General features: G+C 42.0%; 1 protein-coding gene and 1 long non-coding RNA gene across 2 annotated transcripts in view; one reads left to right on the top strand and one right to left on the bottom strand.

Annotated features, from left to right (window-relative positions):
- Window positions 1-18485, top strand: part of SLC6A2 (solute carrier family 6 member 2) — a 126236-nt gene that overhangs the window by 100190 nt on the left and 7561 nt on the right. The window contains exons 10-13 of the mRNA XM_072117653.1: window positions 2664-2776; window positions 2998-3126; window positions 6254-6353; window positions 9025-9125. Of these exons, the coding sequence (XP_071973754.1) occupies window positions 2664-2776; window positions 2998-3126; window positions 6254-6353; window positions 9025-9125 (443 nt within the window). The remainder of the gene's footprint in view (window positions 1-2663; window positions 2777-2997; window positions 3127-6253; window positions 6354-9024; window positions 9126-18485) is intronic.
- The window catches only part of LOC140070768 (uncharacterized), a 64036-nt gene continuing 54560 nt past the window's right edge, over window positions 9010-18485 (bottom strand). Inside the window, exon 3 of the long non-coding RNA XR_011848981.1 lies at window positions 9010-9122. This is a non-coding gene — a long non-coding RNA (uncharacterized lncRNA). The remainder of the gene's footprint in view (window positions 9123-18485) is intronic.

The following is an 18485-nucleotide window of genomic DNA, read 5'->3' on the forward strand; positions in this document are numbered from 1 at the left end:
GCTGAGTAAAAGCTCCTGGGAACTTCAGGACCTGCCATGATGTCATAAGCATGTGACTAATCATATGCTTCAGGACATAAAATTACATACCAGGAATAGTATGTAGCAGAGGTGTCTGTGTTTGAACGTTTGGATATAGTAAAAATGTGTATGTATGAGAGTTTGAGGGCAAAAATAATGCCATGGCTCAGGCTCCCCCTTAGTTCTAATGAATCAGATCCCACACAGTATATATACAGGGAAACCTCTTTGCACAGGAAAGTGGTGGTCTGCAGATAGGGGGCAGCTACCATAGAGTATAATGGCAGTAAAATACAAAACACACTGTGATGCTGCCGTTGCCATTTTTCCATCTTTTTATTCCTATGTAGGTTTTTTATAGCATAGGTGGACACGTTTTATGGTGTTTTCACACCTGGCAATATATATATATATATATATATATATATATATATATATATATATACACTCACCAGCCACTTTATTAGGTACACCTGTCCAACTGCTCGTTAACACTTAATTTCTAATTAGCCAATCACATGGCGGCAACTCAGTGCATTTAGGCATGTAGACATGGCCAAGACAATCTCCTGCAGTTCAAACCGAGCATCAGTATGGGGAAGAAAGGTGATTTGAGTGCCTTTGAATGTGGCATGGTTGTTGGTGCCAGAAGGGCTGGTCTGAGTATTTCAGAAACTGCTGATCTACTGGGATTTTCACGCACAACCATCTCTAGGGTTTACAGAGAATGGTCCGAAAAAGAAAAAACATCCAGTGAGCGGCAGTTCTGTGGGCGGAAATGCCTTGTTGATGCCAGAGGTCAGTGGAGAATGGGCAGACTGGTTCGAGCTGATAGAAAGGCAACAGTGACTCAAATCGCCACCCGTTACAACCAAGGTAGGCAGAAGAGCATCTCTGAACGCACAGTACGTCGAACTTTGAGGCAGATGGGCTACAGCAGCAGAAGACCACACCGGGTGCCACTCCTTTCAGCTAAGAACAGGAAACTGAGGCTACAATTTGCACAAGCTCATCAAAATTGGACAGTAGAAGATTGGAAAAATGTTGCCTGGTCTGATGGGTCTCGATTTCTCGATTGCATTCGGATGGTAGGGTCAGAATTTGGCGTCAACAACATGAAAGCATGGATCCATCCTGCCTTGTATCAACGGTTCAGGCTGGTGGTGGTGGTGTCATGGTGTGGGGAATATTTTCTTGGCACTCTTTGGGCCCCTTGGTACCAATTGAGCATCGTTGCAACGCCACAGCCTACCTGAGTATTATTGCTGACCATATCCATCCCTTTATGACCACAATGTACCCAACATCTGATGGCTACTTTCAGCAGGATAATGCGCCATGTCATAAAGCTGGAATCATCTCAGACTGGTTTCTTGAACATGACAAGGAGTTCACTGTACTCAAATGGCCTCCACAGTCACCAGATCTCAGTCCAATAGAGCATCTTTGGGATGTGGTGGAACGGGAGATTCGCATCATGGATGTGCAGCCGACAAATCTGCGGCAACTGTGTGATGCCATCATGTCAATATGGACCAAAATCTCTGAGGAATGCTTCCAGCACCTTGTTGAATCTATGCCACGAAGAATTGAGGCAGTTCTGAAGGCAAAAGCGGGTCCAACCCGTTACTAGCATGGTGTACCTAATAAAGTGGCCGGTGAGTGTATATATACATATACTGGATATCTCAGGATAGGAGAAAGCTAGAAGCATGTTACAGGTATTGCTGGAAATGTTGTCAAAGGCTCTCTCCAGCTGTGCTTAAACTATTTTTTGTCAAGTAAATTTACAGTTACTCTTTAAGTTACAGTCAGTGGAAATCAGGAATCAGTAATTTGTAGCTAGGTTTGACTGGATAGTAGTTCTTAAATATACGGTTATAAAAGAAAGCAGGTCTAGATTTTATGTTGTACAGGTAACTGTTCTTTACTGCCCTCTGGTGGCTTCAATGCAGAACTACTAATAGTGTATAGGTCAATGTATACAACTGTTGACTGCATGATGTGTTATATGATAGTGGGGTGATCCCTAGACTGCATGTTTTAATGAAGGTTTTATAAGCATTTCCTTTTTCACAACAAAAAATTATTCAGAATTTCTGCAGTGTAATAAATGTAAGGATGACCACTAGCCCCTTTATGTTGTAAGCAATGACACCTACGCTGGGCCCCACTATCCTTTCTGCTAGCTTCACCTCAGGGTGGGCAGTCTGAGAGGTAGACGTCCTTTAAATTGTTTTTTTTAAGGATTTTGTTTGTCTTTTTTAAAGGAAATCTATTTTCAACATCAAGCATTATAAACCAGTTTGTAAAGGGCAGTTCCCCCCTTCCACTATTTCTGCTGCTGGGAGATTACATCAGGAAGAGGATGGGGGGAGGCAGAGACAGTGTAACAGACTGTGAAGCTGCAGCATGAAGGGGCTCTACTAATTTCCCCAAAACCCTTCTGGTTCATAATTATAAAGGTTATTTATAGAAGGAAGGAGGCAATGGATAACAAATATAAGAATATTATCACAGTCACAGTGCCTGGATCTATCATGGTGCCTGGTTTATCATGGGGTTCATATACTATATTTGTTTAGGCATGTGAAATGAAATTTTAAAAAACATGATTTTGAAATTGTTCCCTTTTTTTACAGGACCTGGACTTGTATTTATTATATATCCAGAGGCTATTTCTACCCTCCGAGGATCAACAGTTTGGGCTATAGTATTTTTCATTATGTTAATAACACTTGGCATCGACAGTGCCGTGAGTATGTTTTTGAAACTTATTGTTCTTATATATTAATAATATAATAAGATATATAATAATAATAAGATATATTAATAATCTCGAGACTAAATAATACAATTGATGGAAATATGATGGAATGCAACTACAGTGTACAGATTTTATAAAGCAATTTTATATTTTTTGGATATGCTGAATAAACAATACTTTCCTGTATTGACAATTTTTTTGTTTTGCAGATGGGTGGGATGGAGGCGGTGATCACTGGCTTGGCAGATGACATCGCTATTTTCAAAAAACATCGGAAACTCTTTACTTTCCTGGTTGCAGTTATTACATTCCTCTTCGCTTTGCTGTGTATAACTAACGTGAGTAATAAAGCTCTTTACTAGAGATGAGCGAGTATACTCGTCCGAGTATACTGCTCGGTCGAGTATTAGCATACTCGGACCGGCTCGTTACTCGGACGAGTATCTCGCCGGCTCGAGATCGAGCAGTAAATTAATAAAATAAATTGAATAAAAGTATTTTTATTGTAAAAATAAAATATTACACATGTTTCCATATGTTTTACTTGTAAGAACACATTGAAATAACACTATTCTTTACTTTCCAGGTGTTTGCGCGTGTCTCCCGCTAATTTAGGAGATGTTCGGAACATCTGGAATGTGAAGAATAGTGTTCTTTCAATGTGTTCTGCACTTAAATGGTCCTGTATTCACTGTTTTTAATGTTTTAATTCTATTCTTCACTTTGCAGCTGTGCGCGCGTATCTCCGAACCTATCGGGAGACACGCGCGCACACCTGCAATGTGAAGAATAGAATTAAAACATTAAAAACAGTGAACACAGGAGCATTTAAGTGCAGAACACATTGAAAGAACAATATTCTTCACATTCCAGATGTTCGTGCACATCTCCTAACTTAGCGGGAGACACGCGCGAACACCTGCAAAGTGAAGAATAGTGTTATTTCAATGTGTTCTTACAAGTAAAACATCTGCAAACATCTGGAATTTTTTTTTTGCACTGTTCTTTTACTGTTTAGTTTTATAAAAAAAATGCTCGGGTCTCCCATTGACTTCAATGGGGCTCGTTATTCGAGACGAGCACTCGAGCATCTGGAAAAGTTCGTCTCGAATAACGAGCACCCGAGCATTTTAGTGCTCGCTCGCTCATCTCTACTCTTTACATTTTCATTATATAGAATAATGGAACTGAAATACAAATACCTATTGCTGTGTACTAAATGATAATACTATCCATTATAAACTCATGAAGTGGCTGGTGTGGAAAATCATGTGAATTTTCTTCTGTGAATTAAAAAACCTGAATATAGAGAGCCACTCCTCATCTGACATGATATGTTAAACTGGGTGGTAATATCTACAGTATCTACTCCACGCACTTTCATTATTTCCCTTTTTAAAGGGAACCTGTCACCAGATTTTACCCCATTCAAATACTAGTCCCCTCAAGTAGGGTAATGTCCTTAATTTCCTCTTTTATGTGAAATCGCATACTTTTACCTGTATAAATATCTTCACCAAAGTCAAGTGAATATGATTACTTGTTGAGAATGTGGAACAGAGATGTGACAAGAGGTCAAAAATTAGCAAAGTAAATAGGATTATGCTTATTAAAACTCCTGCCTTTTTAGAATGATTGGCATACAATCGCTTCATTTGGGGTCAGGGCAGTTTCTAGATAATATGTTATATATGGCAAATCTCAAAAAATGCCCCACCCGTGGCTATTAAATATATATAATGCACCCAAATATTTTAGCATAAACCCCCCCCAAACAAATTAAAAATATTTGAGTTATACATTTATGTTTGGATTATAGTGTATGCAGCATTATTCCACCATGTGAGCTTAGACATTGCTCCCCCCACATTAATTCTAACATATAAAGTATCCCCCCCTTTAATTAAAATGCACAGTTTCTTTCAAATGAGAATATAATAATAGTAATTTACATATATACTTCTTCAGAACAAAGCTTAGTAAATAAATACAGCACCAGTATGGAGTTCAATACATAATGCAGTACTAGAACCCAGCCTCGTACATCATGTATAATAGCCCTAGCACAATGCAGCCTTCCCCCCAGTATATGAGTAGCCACAGCACAATGTATGCTTCCCCAGTATGCAGGTAGTCCCAGCACAATGCAGCCTTCCCCACCCAGTATATAGGAAAGAATGCAAATAAGTTTTCCAAGGTGTTAAATGGAAATCAATACCTCCTTTTGCTACCTTGAAAGGCAGCCCCCTTAACATCAAGTATGACCTACAAGAAGTCTAAAAACATGATGTGGGATTAAGCCAAACCAGTATATCTATCCCAGAAGGAACAGACTCCCAACTGTAGACAGCACTATTTTGACCTGGTTGGGTCTCCTCAGTACAGTGTAGGGAACTGATTTGGCTATGTGAGAGGCTATTGACTAGGGTCAGACAGTAGGTGTAGGTGGAATAGATATACTAGTTTGGCTTAATCCCACATCATGTTTTTAGACTTCTTGAAGGTCATACTTGATGTTAAGGGGGCTGCCTTTCAAGGTAGCAAAAGGAGGTATTGTTTTCCACCTTGGAAAACTTATTTGCATTCTTCCCAGAATTCCCTAGTGGAGCATCTATGGCTTTAAGTCTCCACACGTCTTTAAGGTGGCCTTAATTGGCAATGTCTCCTTAAGGAGAACACCTACTGTCTGCCCTAGTCAATAGCCTCTCACATAGCCAAATCAGTTCCCTACGCTGTACTGAAGAGACCTAACCAGGTCGGAACAGTGCTGTCTACAGTTGGGAGTCTGTTCCTTATGGAATAGATATACTGGTTAAGCTTAATCCCACATCATGTTTTTAGACTTCTTGTAGGTCATACTTGATGTTAAGGGGGCTGCCTTTCAAGGTAGCAAAAGGAGGTATTGTTTTCCGTGTAACACCTTTGAAAACTTATTTGCATTCTTCCCAGAATTCCCTAGTGGAGCATCTTTGGCTTTAAATCTCCACACGCCTTTAAGGTGGCCTTAATTGGCAATATCTCCTTAAGGAGAACACCTACTGTCTGACCCCACCCAGTATATATGCAGCCCCAGTACATTGTAGTCATTGCCCTTCAGTATATAGGTATTCCCAGCACAATGCAGCCACCTTCCCCCCACAGTATATAGGTGGCCTCAGCACACTGTAGTCACCCGCCCCCAACAGTATATAGGTACTTCATTTATTATACAGCAGCGGATTGTGCACTGGAGAATGCTGAAAGCTTTGTCCCTCGGCACGCTGGATACCTCCCTCTATTCTGCCCCCTTCAAACCATGGTGAACGTCCCTACCAGAGTTTCTATATCCTTAATATGTATGTGTGTTTATAAAAAGCCAATTTTACAGAGTATAAAAAAAAATATACATGATAAGAATATTCTGTATCTGTTGTATAGTAACTATATATAAGTATATTTGTACAATTCCTTACCTTATAATTACAGGGAGGAATCTATGTAGTCACTCTGCTGGATACATTTGCTGCAGGGACATCTATTTTATTTGCTGTTTTAATAGAGGCCATTGGAGTGTCATGGTTTTACGGTATAGTATATTCTTTTATGCTTATAAAAGTAACAAATCTTCCCCAAATGTTCCCCAGTTCAAATTTAGTCTAGAGACTGATGTACATTCTATTGGTATTTTCTGCAGCAGTTCAAACATTTGCCATATTTGCTGTATTTACCATTTGATTTGATTGCATTATGAAGCAAACAAACCTTGAGAATGCTGTAGCTACACATGATGCAGGATCATATCTTGGTTAATCCCTGTGCTGAGTGGTTTTGCTTGTATTACACACAGGGCTTAGTCCAGACAGGACTAATCAACCTGAGCTGGATCACTAATACACAGCAGCTGGAGGATGGTGCAGCAATTGATTGTTCTTCCTTCAGGCACAACCCAGGGATTACGTAATCCTCTGGTGCAGTGGAATAACTAATGTTAGAGGAAAAGCATGGAGCCCAGCCACAGAAGTGAGACAGCTTCAATATCAAAATTTTATAATTGTTTTATCAGCAAAACCGCTCAGCACAAGGAATAACCAAGATATGATCCTACATCATGGTAGCTACAGCATTCTCAAGGTATGTTTGCTTCATAATGCATCAATGCATGTTAGGTTTCCTTTAGGTTATTGACCCTTAAAAATTCGAGAAACATAGATGTTTGCCCCTGCGGAACAGAGCCTTTGTGGTCAACATAATCAAATTGTTATCAGTGAAAAACTGATAATTTGACATCAGTTTCAAATTAGTTCTCTTTCAGATTTTAACACTCATTCGGGGAAATTTAACGTTAGGCGGCTCTTTGCGATAGTTCTATATTTGCCTGTGGAGCACCGCTGATTTTCAGATTTATTTTAGTGGTATTGGCCCTTTAATAAATCTTTTTGGGATTTTTAAAAAACCAATGCAAAAATAATCGCAAGTAGAGTAAAATAATCAGCACATATGCTAGGAGGGGAGTGGAGTGACTTTGCCACTGTTTTGGAATTATTTTAAAAAAATTGCAAATCATGAATCTCAATGATTGTTAGAATAGAATAGGGTTTTTTTTTTTACGCTAGTCTCTCGCAAAAGTAGAACATGCAATATTCTCACATATTGACAGTGTTCCTCGCCCAGGCATGGAATACTTTCATGTGACAAAAGCCTCATAAGTGACTAGAGTTCTCTTCCTTTTCTACATCATCTGGTCGATACCTTAATGATGAGTCCTCACTTTTCCAGCACATGCTGTACCCACTCAATAAAATTATGCCCCTGAATAGAAAAATACCTTCCAAAATGTCCTGTGAACAAACATTCAATTTCATGTGCCTATGAAGGAAAGTAAACTACTACTTTGCCTATAGTTTGGCCTAAGCCAGGATAGTAAATAACTGCTCTTTAAATCACAAACCATCAAATTCCCTTTCTTACAGGGCATTATTGTCTTTATTTGACAGTATATAAAACCTGCAGTATACACTTAAGGTCATATGAGTTATATCAGCTTCTATAACAACGTTCTATAACAAAGTGTTGTAATGGCAGTCATACTTATTCACACATAAGCTGTCTTATACTAAGAATATCCTTTATTGCCTGTAGCACCCAATCAGAGATCAGAGCTCATGTTAATGACCTGTAGCACAATAGAAGCTGAGCTGTGATGCCTCCTGAAGACTATCCAGGCTATCTGCCACAACAGCCAAGAGACAATGGCTCCTGTAGTATGGTTGTTAGGTTACTTAGCATATTTTGTGGCAAATAATTGAAATGCGTGGGGTGAAAATTTTCACTCCAAGCAGTGTTCTATGACATTCCCTGAGTCACAGGACAAAACTGTGCAAATGCAAGGGTGCGCATTCCTTTAGCACACACACATACATACACTCATACATGCATTCATACATACTCTGAGCATTATATAAGGAGGAAGAGGTGCAGGTGAACAAAAGGATCCAATGGACATGGTGTTGCTAAGAACATTATTATATTCAATAAATATTCACAACATATTTTTTCTTTGTTAAGAAGTCTTTGTCAGCTAAGTTGCAGAAATGCGTTGGACATTTTTTTACCTTGGACATGTCCATAGCAGCCTTTTCTTCACCTGCACCTCTTCCTCCATGTTCACATAGATACTTATGATGGTGTTGTGTTCCTTGCATTCAGGACATCATGGGCGACTCTGTCACACTATAATATTAAACAAGGTGAACCCCCATATGCTTTATCTAGACCTATGTATATACAGATTATATCCCACCTACACTTGAATCTTGTGCTGTTCTTTCTATCCCCTCAGCTCTACCCTTCTCTAAATAATTTAGCCTTAGACCTACAGGTTCCATCGCACTGCTCAGGCTATTATATCAGATATGGGACAGTTCTAGTCTATTGAAACACCACATTCATCTGTTCTGTTTGTAGGAAAATCATGACAAATATTATTGGATATTGTCATGATCCAATACTATACTGGATCCATTTTTGAATACATAACTATAAAGCTTGTTAGATGTAATTTTCAAATATGAATGTGGTCTGTAGATTTCCTTTTGTGTTTTTTGATGTTCAGAACATCGCTGAAGACTGTAATTTATGTTGTCAAAAATAACACAATGCCAAATGACCCTACAAGTATAAACAAAGCCATCACCATAGAATTCATTAATTTGTTTTATTGCACATTAATGTTCTTCTTCCATGGTGCTTTCCTTTAGGTGTGGATCGATTCAGTGATGACATTTACAGAATGCTTGGTTTTAAGCCTGGTCTTTACTGGAGGCTATGCTGGAAATTTGTCAGTCCTGCTTTTCTTCTGGTTAGTGAAAAAAACACATTTTAAATCAACATTATATACATACATACTTTTTAATTGTTCATATAGTCAGCACAGCTACTTAGGTTTCAATGAAGAGGGGAGGGGTGAGAAGCGCTCACTCCTCTTCCCTTTTCCCCCAGCCATGTGCATAAAGCCTTCCTATATTTTTTATTCATGGTATCTTTTTAATATTACGGTATTGGCCAATGTTTAACATAATGAGCCTGAAGGGCTCCTGGTTGTGTTACCAGAGCACCACCATACTGCAGCTTCACATGCTGTTAGATTGTCTCCCCCTCTGCCACTTCCGCTGCCTGAAGTAATCTCACTGCAGAAGAGGAAGCTTCAGCACATAGTAGGAGGGGAGATATGCTCCTTGCACACTTTAACAGCCCCTTAAGCTACAGCATGGAGGGACTCTAATAACAACACCGGAGCCCTTCAGGCTCATTAGCAATGGCGGATCTTCATATAGTGGGCCCACTTATGCCCATACCCGGGCCCTATATGAAGATCCGCCATCAGACTTAAAAAAAAATAAGTCTATACTCAACTTCCAGCTTCTTCTCCTCGAACCTGCGGCTCCATCTTCTGCTCTTCCGGCCCTGGCCCTTCACTTTGACGCGGCAGTATCGTGGCCGTGTGAAGTTATAGTTTATGCACCACGTGGGCCCTTACACTGTGACATCACGCGACTGTGATACCGCCACGTCATAGTGATGGGCCTGGGCCGGAAGACATAGAAGACAGAGCCGTGGGGCAAGAAGAAGATGAAGCTGTGGGAACGGAGAGTAGAGGCGGAAGGTGAGTATAGCTTTTTTACATTTTTTTTGAAGAGAACCAGGATGTGAACATAACAGTAATGATGGAGGGAGCATCTGGAGCGGACATTTCATTAATAGGGGGCATCTGGGGGGGGGCATTTCATTAAAGGGGCATCTGGGGTGGACATTTCATTAAAGGGGGCATCTGGAGTGGATATTTCATTAAAGGAGGCATCTGGAGTGAATAGTTAATTAAAGGGGGACACTGCTGGTGGACATTTCAGTAAAGGGGGGGGGGGGCGTGCCGGTAGACATTTCAGTAAAGGGGGACCCTGCGGGTGGACATTTCATTTAATGGGGACTCTACTGTGGACATTTCAGTAAAGGCAGGCTCTGCTGTGGACATTTCAGTAAAGGGTGGCTCTGCCGTGGACATTTCAGTAATGAGTAGTGGCTGCATTACCCTAGGGGTTGTCCTCCAGTCAATAACTTTTCCCTGTTTTTTTTTCTTTTGGGGAGGGGGCGGTAAATTTCAAAGCCTGGGTTACACGTGATTATTTAGAGTATGAGGGGGAGTTCAGCTGCAGGACGCACAGAGGTCGGGCAGCCAGGGGTAGCATGCACATCTCTGACACTGTCTGGAAGATCTGGGATGGACGGCAATAGGGGTGGAGAGTTTCATGCAGTCTGGGAATGTTCAGTATTCTAAATAGATGGGTTATAAGAGCATGATTGTAGTTCATTATTTAATTACTTTTATAAACCATACAAGATTAAGGATACAGAGTAGTACTTTAGTCCTAACATCTGGACACATGATGGTTTGGATCCTTGTCGTGTGAATAGCCTGGGCACATGGGACACTTAATCCCTAACTTCTCATTAGCATAATTTTAAAAGTTGAATTTAAAAAGAAGGAGGATATAGATAACAAATATAAAGACAATTACCACAGTCATCAGTGAGTGAGTGAGTAAGTGTCCCTGGTATATCATGCTTGATTTTGATGGTAAATTTCTTTAATATCTAATTTACTAAACAATGAAATACTCTTAAAATGTAAATTTACATGCAGAAGGCTGCTATAGATAGAATTACATGCTTAAGTTGGAATGTATTTCAAAAAATAAAGATAATCTAGATTCTTTGCAGATTCGCAGAAAATAATGGTAAAAATCTAGTAACCGTTCTAACCTCATCAGGGAATTGCCCTCAAATACTACACTAAATGGTCATCTGCCAGAACAGATTTAGCACTTGTGATATTTGAGGATTTCTTATCACTTCTTGCAGGGTAACCTTTGACATTTATTTTCATAATGCAGATATTTTGCTCCATAACAGTGCAAGGCAGAGATAGCCTAAAGCTAAATAAATATTCTACCATGAGCTCAGTATTGTAACTTTTAACCTAGTGGCCTTCCGCAAGTAATAGACATAGGTTAAAAAATATATACATATTTCATATGCTAAATATACACAAAGTTGCCACTATAGAATTTTTTCATGACATTTTGTTCCATTGGATTTGTGGTTAAGTTTTAGTCAACGGTATTTGTCTGGTTTATGTCTGTATAGTATAAATGTGGAAAGTACATAAAGCTTTGTAAACCAGTAAACAAGTAACAAGATTACTGATAATTATCCAGTTTAATTTAGATTTCTTTTCTTTTAAATATAATTTTGCCAGATAAGTGCCACTTTTGCATTGCACATGTGACATTTAAGTTGCTTACAGTTTTCAGCTTTAGCTTGTTTTCATAAAATCCAAAAAATATTCTTGTTTTAATGTAATAGCTAAAAATGTTTCAGTGGAAAGTATGTGTGTCTTCTCTACAGGGACAGAAGTCACAAAACTGATTAAAAGGCCAGTAACACTTTTTAATTCTTCATTAAAGTGTGTGACCACAACATTTTTCTGCTAAGGGGGGCAAAAATTTAAATAACAACAAATTACATATTAGCTTATATTTTAATGGCCCATTTGAACATGTAGTAGGGTTATTCCTGGAATACCTCTTTAAGCATTCAGACAAAGGCATACATTTGTTACTTATGGATATTTGGATGCTAAGGATGCTTTAACATAACCCCAGATCAGAAATGAAAATAGTTACAGCGAGTGGTGGTAACTGAGGACAGGAACACACTAAACCCAAAAGTCAGCCTGTGTCTCAGATGTACAATGCGCAATTGCTGCTCTGGTGAACAGTTCCAGAGCTTAAAGAGAAAGGACACTGGGAACGCAAACAGCATTGAAGGGACACGTGAAGATCTGACGACAATAGTGATGTCTAGATTTTTAAATGTTAGGGACGGTGCGTTGTCCTGGTTCACTAAATGCAGACCATAGTGGCTAGTATATCTAAGGGGATATGACTAGAGATGAGCGAACACACTCATAATTGCTCGTTGCTCGGACGAATACTTCGCCTGATCGAGAAAATGGCATCTCCCGCCGTTTTGATTTTTGGCGGCCAGAAACAGGGCCAATCACAAGCCAAGAGCCTCTGCACTCCACCCACCATGACGTGGTACTCTTGCACATCGATAGCAGTGGTTGGCTGGCCTGTTAGGCAGGAGTGAGTCTACAAGAACCCAACAGCTCTTCTTAGGGCTAGAATAGCGTTATATTTTATTTTTTTATTTGCTTGTGGCTGGGCTTGCTGGCACTAGTAGTGCAGCTAGTACCATATTGTGAGGAATTTGCTGGGAGACTTGGGAACGTTCTATTTAGCTCTTAGTGACACACATATCCATCTCAAACACCTAAGTGGGACAATTTATTAGGGGTTTGATTGAATTAGACACAGTCTGCGGAATTTTTTTTTACTTGAATTTTTTTTTCAAAACTAAAAGTCATCACAGGCAAAGCACAAAATCCAGTTGTGTGCTGTCAGTGTAGGTTAGAAACTACTAGCCATACAAGAATCCAACAGGCCTTCTTAAGGCTGCAATAGCGTTATATATTTTATTTTTTTTTATTTGCTTGTGGCTGGCCTTGCTGGCACTAGTAGTGCAGCTAGTACCATATTGTGACGAATTTGCAAAGAGACTTGGGAACGTTCTATTTAGCTCTTAGTGACGCACATATCCATCTCAAACACCTAAGTGGGACAATTTATCAGGGGTTTGATTGAATTAGGCACAGTCTGCCGCTTTTTTTTTTTACTTTAATTTTTTTTTTCAAAACTAAAAGTCATCACAGGCTAAGCACAAAATCCAGTTGTGTGCTGTCAGTGTAGGTTACAAACTAGCCATAGCAATCATCTTCATCTTCTTTGGTGGCTGTGTGATTTATTCTGATCGTTTTGTTAAAAAAAAAAAAAAAAACATTAAAAAAACACTAAAAAAGAAAACACAAAAAAATTTGAGAGTTTACACTTTAATTTTGAAAATGTTGAACCCGAGGGCTAGGGGTAGAGGACGAGGGCAATGCTTCTAGCCATTTGTCCACCAGTCAGTCTTCCACGCAGTCCACCCATGTCACCGAAATCAGCACTCCTCCAGCTCCTCCACCTCAGTCTCCTTCCCCCCAGTCTGCCCCCTCCCAGGAAAATTTGGCAATTGAACCGGCATACTCTGAGGAACTGTTTTCTGGACCTTTCCCAGAGTCACAAACCACTTTGCTGCTGAGCTCTTTCCCGATGCCCAGGTTTTCCACCGGTCGCAGTTTGTTGGTTATGATGACATTGTTGACGTAGTGGAAGAAGTGTGTAAAGAGGTGTCGGACGATGAGGAGACACGGTTGTCAGACAGTGGTGAAGTTGTTGTCAGGGCAGGAAGTCCGAGGGGGGAGCAGACTGAGGGATCGGAGGATGATGAGGTGACAGAACCAAGCTGGGTTGATAGGCTGGGTGAACACAGTGCTTCTGAGACGGAGGCGAGTCCTCGACGAGAACAGGTTGGAAGAGTCAGTGGTGGGGCCAGACGGAGAGGCAGGGCAAGAGCTGGTGCATCCTCGCCAAATGTTTCACATAGTCAAGCTCTCGTGGCAAGGGCTAGATTTTCAAAAGTCTGGAGGTTCTTTAAAGAAACACCAGAGGACCGACGGACTGTGGTGTGCAACCTGTGCCACATCAGGATCAGCAGGGGTTCCACCACTACCAGCTTAACCACCACCAGTATGCGCAGGCATATGAATGCTAAACACCCCACCCAATGGAACCAAGGCCGTTCACCTCCGGCCGGGCACACCACTGCTCCTTCCCCTGTGTCATCTGCTGCCTCTGCTAGTCAGCCCCCTGCCCAGGACCCCAGCCCAAACACCTCCCATGTGAAAACCACACCTTCGCCTACACAATCCTCCACAGCATCCACCAATGTCTCCATGCGCAACGTGCAGCTCTCTATACCCCAGATGCTGGAGCGCAAGAGGAAATACAGTGCAACTCACCCACACGCCCAAGCCCTCAACGTCCACATCTCCAAATTACTCAGCCTGGAGATGCTGCCCTATAGGCTGGTAGAGACTGAGGTCTTTTGCAACCTCATGGCGGCGGCCGCCCCTCGGTATTCGGTCCCCAGCCGCCACTACTTTTTCCGATGTGCCGTCCAAGCCCTGCACCAGCACGTGTCAGACAACATCATCCGTGCCCTGACCAACGCCGTTTCTGACAAGGTCCACCTGACCATGGACACGTGGACGAGTGCTGCCGGGCAGGGCCACTGTATGTCGCTGACGGCACATTGGGTTAACTTGTTGGAGGCTGGGACCCAGTCTCATCCTAGGGCTGGTCATATAGTGCCGACGCAGAGGACTGCGGGGCCTACCTTGGTCCAGGTCTCTCAGACCTACTATGCCTCCTCCACCTCCTCCTCCGAATTATCATCCGTGGGCATGGCGCCATCAGTCGGTAGCTCTAGGCACAGCAGCAGTGCCGTCGCTAAGCGACAGCAGGTGGTGCTCAAACTGCTGAGCATAGGCGATAAAAGGCACACCGCCCAAGAGCTATTACAGGGCATCACGGCACAGACTGATCTGTGCCTGGCACCGCTGAACCTGAAGTCAGGCATGGTTGTGTGTGACAACGGCCATAACCTGGTGGCGGCTCTGCAACTCGGCAGACTGACACATGTGCCATGTCTGGCCCATGTGTTAAATCTCATAGTTCAGCGGAACTATTTCAGCAGAAGAATTTATTCAAGCACCGATTACTGGGTATTCACTCTCCTGGACCCACGGTACAAGTAAAATCTTTCCACTCTCATCCCTGGAGGCTGACAGGCTGGCGCTTATCAAGATGAATAAAGCCTGGATTTCTCAGGATTTCCATTCTCCACCAGGTGAAAGAAGCTAAACCTGAATAATGTATGCACTCCTCCTCCTCATTTTCCTCCTTCTCCTCCTCTTTGTACACTAAAGCAGAGGAAACTGGCTATTTTTTGCCAGGGCCAACTGGCTCTAGCTATAGTACTCTATGTATTTAATTTTTCTGGAGGGCCACCTACCCGGTCCTCTGTTTTAAACAATTTTTGGGAGTGCCACATACAGGTACTCTATGTATTTAATTTTTCTGGAAGGCCACCCACCCGGTCCTCTGGTTTAAAAACTTTTTTGGACTGCCACATACAGGCACTATCCAAATTTAATTGTCTCCATAGCAGCCTCCACACGTCGTCTTTATAGCTGCCTCCACATGTTGTCTCCATTGCTACCTCCACACATTATCTACATAGCTGCCTCCCAAAGTCGTCCATATAGCTGCCTCCATACATCGTCCCCTTAGCAAACGAGCTGTGTCAGGCAGAATTTTGGGTTGTTTTCATGGCTTCCACATCAAACTTGTTAACTTTGTCGCCACCCTGCTGTGTTATCCACAAAATATACTGGCAAACTTTTATCATTTACCAATATTATTTCAGCGCTTCTTGCGCATTTGTTTACATTCCCCTCACCCACCATAACCAAGCCAATTACTTATAAGAACAGTACTACACTTGATCTTATACAAAAGGTTCTTAGAAGTGCTGTTTGTAGCCCCCGCCTGCTTTGAAAATGATACTTTTTTCAAAGTAAACACTTCTGACCCCCATGCCCATTTTGGGTGGGAAGGAGCAGAGAGACAGGGGCTTGGACAGGCGAAAGCTCGCCTGGCAGCGGACCGCCAGCTCCATACCAAGATTAGGCAGCCTCAGAGGCATCCATGCATACTGCCCCTGCTGTTTCCTGTCCATTTCGCCTCCACTATCCTCCACAGCGTCCACCAATGTCTCCATGCGCAACTTTAAACTGTCTATACCCCAGACTCTGGAGCACGAGAGGATAGACAGCACATCATCCCCTTATCAAACGAGCTGTGTCAGGCAGAATTTTCAGGTGTTTCACCAGATACATAATGGAACTCGGCGCATCTGTCACCGCCATGCTGGAGACCTGAAGTTGCAATCATAGCAGCGCAATATGGATGTCTCATACTGTCGCTCTTTATCATGGAAGTCGTCTCCATGGCTGCCTTCACATGTCGTCCCCTTATCAAACGAGCTGTCAGGCTCATTTTCCGGGTGTTTCACCAGATACGTTATGGAACTTGGTCATTATGTTGCCACCATGCTGTGTTATCGACTAAATATACCGTAGGAAATCATTTCAACGCTTCTTGCTCACCTCCTTTGGTTCCTCTCTGCCGCCTTAACCAGGCAAAATACTGATACATACAGTGCTACACGTTATCCTCGCCAAAAGGAATTTTTTAAATTGGTTTGAAGCCTGAGTCCATTTGGGGTATGTCGCCATGCCACTCTCTAGCCTGCCGCTGCTGCCACTACCTCTGCATGCTGTCTTCTATAGTGTCAGGGTCAATTATTGGATGTTTTAGATGCTATCTAGCCTCATTCAGTCACTCTGTCATCGCCATGCTGTTGCCCATAATTTTGGCATAATGGTGCGATTAAGCAGCCACAGAGGCATCCATGCATGCTGCCCCTGCTGTTTCCTGTCCATTTCCATGGTGTTTCCATCATTTTCTGAGGTTTCCAGGTGTTTGGCCAAGCTTCCCTGTGCAGACCCCTGGTCCCCTTGAAAAATGCTCGAGTCTCCCATTGACTTCAATGGGGTTCGTTATTCGAGACGAGCACTCGAGCATCGGGAAAAGTTTGTCTCGAATAACGAGCACCCGAGCATTTTAGTGCTCGCTCATCTCTAGATATGACTAACTCCCCTGATGAGTGACATACAAGTGATGAAATGTGTAGGGTTGAGCATGAAATACAGAGCAGTTCAGATAAGGACAGGAGTCAAAGAGGGCTTAAGAGTCAGAATTATTGTCGGGTATCACAGTCTTTACTGTTTTAAATTTCCTTACATTATATGCATGAACGCTAACCATACTGAAATTAAAGAAACATCTACTGATTAAGACACCTGGACACAAAGACATGACTAGTATAAAGTCTGTGATTACTATACAAATGTATTCCAAATTTCTGAACAACCCATGTGATAATCCTACTTCCGAGATACCCAACATTTTCCACTGCTGTTCAGGAGCACAAGAAACATGGCAGGTAGCATAGGAAGCAGTGCAACTATTAAGCTACAATCATGGCCCGAAGTTTTGAGAATGACACAAATATTATATTTTCACATGATCTGTTGCCCTCTAGTTTTTATGTGTGTTTGTCAGATGTTTTTATCACATACAGAAATACAAGTGCAATCATATTATGAGTAACATAACAGCTTTTATTGACAGTTAGAATGAGTTACTGCAGCAAGTCAATATTTGCAGTGTTGACCCTTCTTCAGGACCTCTGCAATTCTCCCTGGCAGCTCTCAATCAACTTCTGGACCAAATCCTGACTGATAGCAGTCCATTCTTGAATAATCAATGCTTGCATTTTGTCATAATTTGTTGTTTTTTGTTTGTCCACCCATCTCTTTATGATTGACCACAAGTTCTCAATGAGATTAAGATCTGGGGAGTTTCCAGGTAATGGAATGTTTTGTTCCCTGAGCCATTTAGTTATCACCTTTATGGTAAGGTGCTCTATCATGCTGGAAAAGGCATTGTTGTTCACCAAACTGCTCTTGGATGGTTGGGAGAAGTTGCTCTTGGAGGACATCCTGGTCCCATTCTTTATTCATGGATGTATTTTTAGGCAAGACTGTGAGAGACCTGATTCCCTTGGCTGAGAAGCAACCCCACACATGAATGGTTGCCGGATGCTTTACAGTTGGCATGAGACAAGACTGGTGGTATCACTCACCTCACAGTGCGTTGAGATGCACTCATACCTGCCTGCTGCCATTCCTGAGCAAGCTCTGCACTGCTCCCGAAGCTGAAGAGTCAGGGATGTAGCAGAAGGTCAGGACAGGCAGCACGGTATCAAAGTCAACAGCAGAATTGGGGTCATAACAGTATTTCAGAAGGGCAGGGCATCAAACGAGCTTCCTCTAAGGCTGTGAAGCACAAAAATCAGGGAGAGGTTGGGTTAAAAAGGATTCTGGGAATGGCTAGAACGTTGTGCTGGCCCTTTAAATCTTCATGAGCCTTGCGCCCTGGGAGACTGGGGCATGTGTGCATGACCACCAGAGCAGGAACTGGGATAGGTAAGTGAAGCTGCAGAGCCACTGGAACACGAAAAGGGGCAGGAG

Source organism: Engystomops pustulosus, chromosome 7 (assembly GCF_040894005.1).
Source record: "Engystomops pustulosus chromosome 7, aEngPut4.maternal, whole genome shotgun sequence".
Lineage (NCBI taxonomy): Eukaryota > Metazoa > Chordata > Amphibia > Anura > Leptodactylidae > Engystomops > Engystomops pustulosus.